General features: G+C 40.1%; 1 protein-coding gene across 1 annotated transcript; it reads left to right on the top strand.

The window, feature by feature from the left end:
- Positions 1-213: 213 nt before the first annotated feature.
- Positions 214-2,729, top strand: LOC110288638 (major urinary protein 5-like; the record flags this gene model as incomplete). Its single annotated transcript, XM_029473868.1, has 5 exons — positions 214-315; positions 653-784; positions 1,534-1,615; positions 2,184-2,285; positions 2,628-2,729. Coding segments are annotated over 5 exons (520 nt in total), but the record flags the coding sequence as incomplete, so codon positions are not given.
- Positions 2,730-8,686: the final 5,957 nt, after the last annotated feature.

Here is an 8,686-nt window from a genome sequence, read left to right as displayed (position 1 = left end):
AAAAAAAAAAAAACCCACTGAACCCAGAGAGTATACAATGACAAGCAAAGGAGCTGGTGAGTAGAGTGTAGGCACCACAACCTGAAAGACATGATCCTGACAGACAGTCAATTCTATTCCCTACCAAAAATGAAGCTGCTGCTGCTGCTGCTTCTGCAGCTGCTACTGGTGCTGCTGCTGCTGCTGTTGCTGCTGCTGCTGCTGCTGCTGCTGCTGCTGCTGCTGCTGCTGCTGCTGCTGTGTTTTGGACTGACCCTAGTCTCTGTCCGTGCAGAAGAAGCTAGTTCTATGGGAAGGAATCTTAATGTAGAAAAGGTATGATCAGTGAATAGTAACTTCTGATTCTGAATGTGCTTTGGGGTAATCTTGAAGCCAAGTGGGTCCTGTGAAGGGATGGGGATAGTGTCCCAATCTATTAGACAAATGAATGGCTTCAGACCTTGAAGTAAGACCAGCTATTCAGATCTAACAATGTTGGAGGACCTCTGTTCTCACTGAGAGTCAGGGACGGTATGGTAAGTATTGTGACAACTGGCATGAGATCTACCCCTGTGTATACTCAGGCCCTAAAGCATAAGTTGAGTTCAAGTAGAAACATTTTTGTGAGTTTTCACTGCCCCTTCTCCCTTAACCATTTGCTTATCTATTGCAGATTAATGGGGAGTGGTTTTCTATTCTCCTGGCCTCTGACCAAAGAGAAAAGGTAGAAGAACATGGCAGCATGAGACATTTTCTGGAGCACATCCATTTCTTGGAGAATTCCTTAGCTTTTAAACTCCATACTGTGTAAGTGAGATGCTCCTAGCTGAGAAAGAACAAATGAAAACATGGTATAGTCTCACACGAACAAACACTCAGGATTCGGGGAAGTGATGCCTCTCAGTATGTAAATCTGTACACACATCCTGAGTCTGTATCCAAAACTAGAACGCTCCATGTGACACTGAACAAAGATCTCATAACCAGGGGTTTTACAAAAGTCATAGACAAGAGTTGGTGACAGGAATTAATTCACTAGGAGTTCGATAAGAAAAGATCAGAGACTCTTTTGAAACCACATTAATGAGACAGTATATCACAAGTTAAGATTATGTGATCATGGATTATTACTAGTTGTTAGGAAAAGAAATCCACCCCTTTCTACTTGCCTTTTCCTGCAGTAACACGATAATAATAATTCTCCTTTGTGGTACAGGGAATCACATCAGGTCACATTACAGAGGGCTAATTTGAGGCAAATGGTAGAAATCTGGCTGATAATCTACACTGAAGGTTGGCACTGATGAAACTTGGAAGTAGTTGCAGTTGTAGTAAGAATGAGAAGTCATTGTCATTTTATTATTTTTTTAATTATAAGGAAAATTTCTGATTGCTAAATCATCAGATATGAAGGAAATAATTTAAATAAAACCCTTCTGTTAATTTTACAAAAATAGTCAAAAGTTAAATGGAAACAGAAACTGGAGATGTGTATAAGAGTACAGAGTCAAGAAGCCATCCAGATCAAAATCCCTTACACAACAGCTCACTCAGTTTTACCTTATAGATGAAGAGTGCTCCGAAATATTTTTGGTTGCTGACAAAACAGAAAAGACTGATGAATATTCTGTGACATGTGAGTATATAAAATGTCTATATCTATATAAGATTAGTAAACCATAATACCTTTAGTGTGTGTGTGTGTGTGTGTGTGTGTGTGTGTGTGTGTGTTGCTAGAGTTTGAACACAGGGACTTGCACCTACTAGTCAAATAGGTACCATCTAATAGTTAACACCCTGTGGCAGACAAGTGGGATAAGTAGGGGGAGATGCAATTTGTCTGTAGCTAGCAGAGGTGCATATCATTCAGGGTGTAGCAGCAGATATTTGATACAGCAAGATTATAAAAGATAGAAACCTGTTCCTTGAGGTTGATGAGGGAGGTAGATAAGCCTATGAGAAGATGAGAGAGTGGTGCTCCTGTGGCTGACTGTTCACTAGTGGTCTGGACATCTCAGAGTCCCTTTTTTAGAAGTTACTTCTTGAAGTTTAGAAAGCTAAACACAGAAAGGCTCAGACTCTTCACTCATATCTTCCAGGATATGTAATTTAATGATTTTATATTTGGGGTAGAACAAGAAAAGAAAATCCACCATTTACTGCACAACAAAGAATTTCTGAGCTGTGTTCCATTTCCTCCACAGATGATGAATTCAATACATTTACTATACTTAAGACAGACTATGATAATTATGCTATGTTTCATCTCAGGATGGGAAAAACCTTCCAGCTTATGGAACTCTTTGGTAAATTATTTTCACATAGACACTGTTCTTGGGTTGGGAAAAAAGAAAGAACTTCAAACTTTAATATGGTCTTCCCAGCTTGGTCCTGCCTCTTTCTCACCTCCTGAAGATTGATGCTCACCTTCGTCATGCCTCGAGCATAGTGATGGAAGCACTCTGAAACCTCTCAGTGTGACAGAAGGATATTCTATGGATGTCAAATCCAGGATAGATCATACCAATGCCTATCAATCATGATGCCACCCATTTACCCATGCCTATGGGGAAGCCCTTGTCTCCTCACTGAGGCTGTGGTCAATATACATGATAAATCTTCTATACTCACTGTTGCTCTTCTCACAGGCCAAGGACCAGATTTGAGTGAAGACATTAAGGAAAAGTTTGCAAAACTATGTGAGGAGCATGGAATCCTTAGAGAAAATATCATTGACCTATGCAATGCCAGTAAGTCAGAATTCATTTATATTTCTCATACTGAATATGTTATCATAGAGGAAACTAACCCAGTTGGCTACCAGTCATTTTAGAACACTGGAGAGTCCTATCCTTTCTCTTGGGGAAACAATGTGGACCTAGTACCTGAACATGTTTTTGTTCTCTGCTATAGATCACTGCCTCGAGGCCTGAGAGAGTAGAATGACTTGAGCCTCCAGGTGGGCAATATCCAATGAGAGCAAGGAGGGGTTGGTGTACATGGAGAGGCCCTTCCAAAAGTATTAGTATTGGGTGCCCAAATTAAAATAAAAATAGTTTAATTATGAATCTTTGAGGAATGCTTGAAAATTGGCTTTCAATTATCTGGATATGAGATCTAGTCCTTCTTTGAGCTTTGAAGTAAAGTGACTCAAGCACTTAGGCAAGTAAATAAGGATTTGAGTTTTACATAGTTGCTGTATGGTTGTGTAAAAAAGGCTCAGCAATGGGTTCAATATAATTAACAGAGAGAGTAGCAGGATGTGATACAGCTGCTCTTCAGTGTGTGTGGTCCCCCTCCACCCTACTCAAGATAGTAACATCTTAATCTGCACTCTGTACAACCTTAGTTTCTTACCTGGGAGTGGATATAACTGATCACCACTTCTCCACCAGTCTGAAAAGCAGTCTTATCTGGCCCTCCCTTCTCATCCATTCCAAGACTTCACTCATATAATGTGTCAAGTCATTAAATGTAGCCAAGGCTTTTATCATTATTCCACAATTTACCTGACATTCTTCAGACCTTCTTATGACAAAGAGGCAAGCCACAGATTGCATTATGGTGATTTATACTGCTTTTCATCCCTGTGTTCTGGCAAATAATTCCAGTTAGATTGCAAGAGAAGATCCATTTCTTCATCCCCTGTGTCCTATATAATAGAAAGTCCTTCAGTCCCGAAGTCAATCCAAAAGTGCTTAATGAGTTTCTGCATTCTTTCTTCCTGGCTTACCCTGTGTTGAGTGGAGACTTCTCACCAGTACTCCAGTATCACCCCTTCCTATCCATACAGCATCCGGTGACAAGTTCTGTGATCTGCTTTCCATTGTTTGTCACAGAGAAGTGCAATCCCAGTCTCTCCAGCATGTTACCTAGGATAACTCATCAAGAATCAAAGACTTTCTTTAAATTTCTCTTTGACACACCCATTGCAATTCTCCAGGAATTTCTTCCTCTTCCTGTTCAATAAATGATTACCCTTGCACTTAAATATATGTCTCTGTGTCTAGAAAAATGTGGGGCTGACAGTGAGTGAATGAGGGGACCTACTGAGTCCTATACTCAAGATCCTTTCTTATGGCCCCAAATAAAACCTGCATTTCAGGATTTTGCCTCCCCTGCAGCAATCCCAAGCCCTGATTTAGCTCTTTAGCTCTCCTGATTTAGTGATTTATGAGGACCATGGGACCATGACACTTGCTGTACCATTCCTCAATCCATAGCCTCTTTTCCAACAGAGCATAGGAGAGACACATATTCCTAAGTTATGCCTGCTCAACATGTTTCAGGATATGGCAAGGGGGTGGGCTAAAGTGGGTGAGGTTTGGTAATTAAGATCCCATTGGATACAAAGAAAAAGGTGTATAGCTGCCCATAGCATACTCTGGCCCCTAGATCAAGAGATTTAATTGGTTCGGCTCGGGATACATGAAACAAGTTCTTGCTGTAGTTTGCTAAAAGATGGCAAAACACTATTAAGAAATCCAAGCAATTATGATGAAATTCCTCCCTCCCCACAACTGCTCTGATGGGTGGGTCCAAGTCATTCTCTGACCAAAGCCTCCTAAGTGGCTTCAACTACATTCATGGACTACCATGCCCAGCTTTTCACTTTTAGACTTGCAAAAATTTAAGAGACAAAAAAATATGTTCATAAACAAAGCTATCAATCAGAATACTTACATAGTTAAGTAAGAGTTCCAATACAGGACTCTGTTGAAGACAGAAAATGCTTGAAAATGCTACCATACCTCAAAGACCACAACCAAGAGAAAGATATAGGAAATCTTTGGTTATTCCCAGGTCAAAATGGCAGCTTGAGTTCACCTTAAATTCTCTCCCTATCAACACCAAGCACTTATTCTAAAAGGTGTGAAATAGTGAAAACATTCAAAGCCAACAAAGGAATTTGAAACCTCAGGCAAAGCAATCCCCTTGTAAAGGGAGAAGACAGAGAAGAGGTGAGGGTTGAATCAGTAGAACTGTACAATTTTTTGTGATCTGGTGGTCGATTACAGCTAAGGGAGCATAGAGGGTTGGGGGCAAGTGTCACAAAGGTCCAAGGATGCCACATGAGCATGCACACTCAGAGGAACCAGGGATGAAGCAGAGTTATTTTGAGGAAAGTTCCCCAAACTTACATAGCATCCACCAAGAACACAACTATCTGTAGCTGCCAAAGTGATAGGAACAACCATTCTAAAGATCAAAGCAGCTACTGACACCTAAGGACTGGCCTGACAGCTAGATCTAGGAGTTTCCACTTGAAAAAGCTGGTTGATGCTCATGGTTGGCCCAAATGTCTTATCAGGAATAAATAACCTCACAAAATATCAACATTAGGTACCATCATCCTGAAATTGTAAACACAAGATCATTTTGCCATCTAAAATGGTGTCTGTCCTCTGGCTAAAATCAGTGACAGCTACATCTTTACCAATTGCAGACTTAGCTTTATGTTTATGTTCACTTATTATAAATAGGATACAATGGGCTATTTAATCACTGAGGTGTAATTCCCCAATTGCACCCAACGTAGAGTGCCTGAGACATCCCTGAACCCTACAGGAGTTCCTTGCTTCATTCCTTTTATAAAGATTGTCAGCTGAGCACAGGCCCAGATAAGAAAAATCTGTTCTCCACGAAGTGCTTTCACTCACAGACTGGGAAGTGAGATAGCCACTTTCTCATTATTAACTCTCCAGGGAAGGGCCAACAAAGAGTGAATGAGGCACAGAAAAAGAGGTGCAGCTGAGACAGGATCCTTTCAGTCACCATTTACACCCGGAGCTTGAGCTCTTCCACAGTCCTCTGTACACATGTTCAACTAGGAGAGACCTTGGGCTCAGGGTCCGCAGAGACCCTTACAGTCCCTAGAGGACTCCCCATGAGATCTTAGGATCACTCATGAGCAGAACGCAACATCAGTTACAATCCAATTATGATGGGCCTGTGACAGCAGGAACAAGGACACCAGAGCCTTCCTGACCACAGGCTCACGTTCTTTTTGATCAGTTCTGATTTACCTTGGTTTTGAACAGACTAGACAGCTCCATGTTTCTCAAAGGAGACACCATTTCCAGGCACTGAAACACACCCAGGAACTTAGAATAACAGCATCCCAGGATAACAGGAGCTGGGTCACACCAGTATTTCACGGTCTCAGAGGAGCTTGACTACCAAGAACTCTGACACACCCAGAATCTCAGGTTCACAGGAGCTTACAATCAAAGGATCACAGAGAAATCTGGACTCTGAGGAGTCCTGAAACACCAGGGATTATAGGAAGGACAGGCTCCCATCAGATATATTGAGGGCAGCAAGCACTTGAGATAATCAGATGGCAGGGGGCAAGCGTAAAAACAGAAACAACAGAAATCAAGGTTACTTGGCTTCATCAGTAACTCTTCAAACTCTCCCACCATAGCAGGTCCTGGATATACCATCACACCAGAAAAGCAAGACATGGATCTAAAGTCACTTGTCATGATGATGATGGACGAGTTTAAAAACAAAATACAGGAAAACACAGGTAAAAGGCTAGAAGCCTTTAAGAGGAAACACAAAAATCCCTTAGAGAGTTACAGGAAAACACTACAAAACAGGTGATAGAATTGAAAAAAGAAACCATCAAGGATCTAAAAGTGGAAGTAGAAATAATAAAGAAAACCCAAAGGGAGACAACTCTGGAGATAGAAACACTAGTAAAGAAATCAGGAACCATAGATGCAAGCATCAGCAACAGAATACAAGAGATGGAAGAGAGAATCTCAGGTGCAGAAGATTCCATAGAGAACATGGACACATCAATCAAAGAAAACACAAAATGCAAAAAGATCCTAACTCAAAACATCCAGGAAATCTAGGACACAATGGTAAGACCAAACCTACGAATAATCCAAGAACACATCAAAAGAATCATCAATCATGACCAAGTATGTTTCATTTCAGGGGTGCAGGGATGTTTTAATATATGGAAATCCATCAATGTAATCCACTATATATACAAACTCAGAGAGAAAAACTATATGATCATCTTGTTAGATGCTGAGAAAGCATTTGACAAAATACAACACCCCTTCATGATAAAAGTCTTCGAAAGATCATGAATTCAAGACCCATGCCTAAACATAATATATATATATATATATATATATATATATATATATATATATATATATATATATACAGCAAACCACTAGCCAATATCAAAGTATATGGAGAGAAGCTTGAAGCAATCCCACTAAAATCAGAGACTAGACAAAGCTGCCCACCTTCTCCCTACCTATTCAATATAGTACTTGAAGTCCTAGCCAGAGGAATTAGACAACAAAAGGAGGTCAAGGGGATAAATATTGGAATGGAAGAAGTCAAAATATCACTCTTTGCAGATGATATGATAGTATATATAAGTGACCCTAAAAATTCCACCAGAGAATTTCTAAACCTGATAAACAGCTTCAGTTAAGTAGCTGGATATAAAATTAACTCAAACCAATCAATGGTCTTTCTCGACACAAAGGATAAACAGGTTGAGAAAGAAATTAGGAAAACAACATCCTTCACAAGAGTCATAAATAATATAAAATACCTTGGTGTGACTCTAAGTAAGGAAGTGAAAGATCTGTATGATAAGAACGTCAAGCCTCTGAAGAAAGTGATCATAGAAGGCCTCAGAAGATGTAAAGATCTCCCATCCTCATGGATTGGCAGGATCAACATTGTAAAAATGGCTATCTTGCCAAAAGCAATCTACAGATTCAATGCAATCCCCATCAAAATTCCAACTCGATTCTTCAATGAATTAGAAAGGGCAACTTGCAAATTCATCTGGAATAACAAAAAACCTAGGACAGCAAAAACTCTTCTCAATTATAAAAGAACCTCTGGTGGAATCACCATGCCTGACCTAAAGCTGTACTACAAAGCAATTGTGATTAAAAACTGCATGGTACTGGTATAGCCACAGACAGGTAGACCAATGTAATAGACTTGAACCCACACACCTATGGTCACTTGATCTTCGACAAGGGAGCTAAAACTATCCAGTGGAAAAAAGACAGCATTTTCAACAAATGGTGCTGGAACAACTGGCTGTTATCATGTAGAAGAATGCAAATTGATCCATTCTTACCTCATTGTATTAAGTTCAAGTCTAAGTGGATCAAGGATCTCCACATAAAAACAGAGACACTGAAACTTACAGAGGAGAAAGTGAGGAAACGCCTTGAAGATGGGCACAGGGGGAAAATTCCTGAATAGAACAGCAATGGCTTGTGCTGTAAGATTGAGAATTGACAAATGGGACCTCATAAAGTTGCAAATTTTCTGTAAGACAAAAGACACTGTCAATAAGACAAAAAGGTCACCAACAAATCGGGAAAGGATTTTTACCAATCTGAAATCTGATATGGGACTAATATCCAATATATATAGAGAACTCCAGAAGGTAGACTCCAGAAAATTAAATAATCCCATTAAAAATGGAGCACAGAGCTAAACAAAGAATTCTCAACTGAGGAATATTGAATGGCTGAGAAGCATCTGAAAAAATGTTCAACAGCCTTAATCATCAGGGAAATGCAAATCAAAACAACCCTAAGATTCCACCTTACACCACTCAGAATAGCTAAGATCAAAAATTCACGGGACAGCAGATGCTGGTGTGGATGTGGAGAAAGAGGAACACTCCTCCATTGTTGGTGTT

Source organism: Mus caroli, unplaced genomic scaffold (assembly GCF_900094665.2).
Source record: "Mus caroli unplaced genomic scaffold, CAROLI_EIJ_v1.1 scaffold_17545_1, whole genome shotgun sequence".
Lineage (NCBI taxonomy): Eukaryota > Metazoa > Chordata > Mammalia > Rodentia > Muridae > Mus > Mus caroli.
Note: the sequence above shows the minus strand (reverse complement) of the source record. Positions and strands in the feature narration are given on the sequence as shown.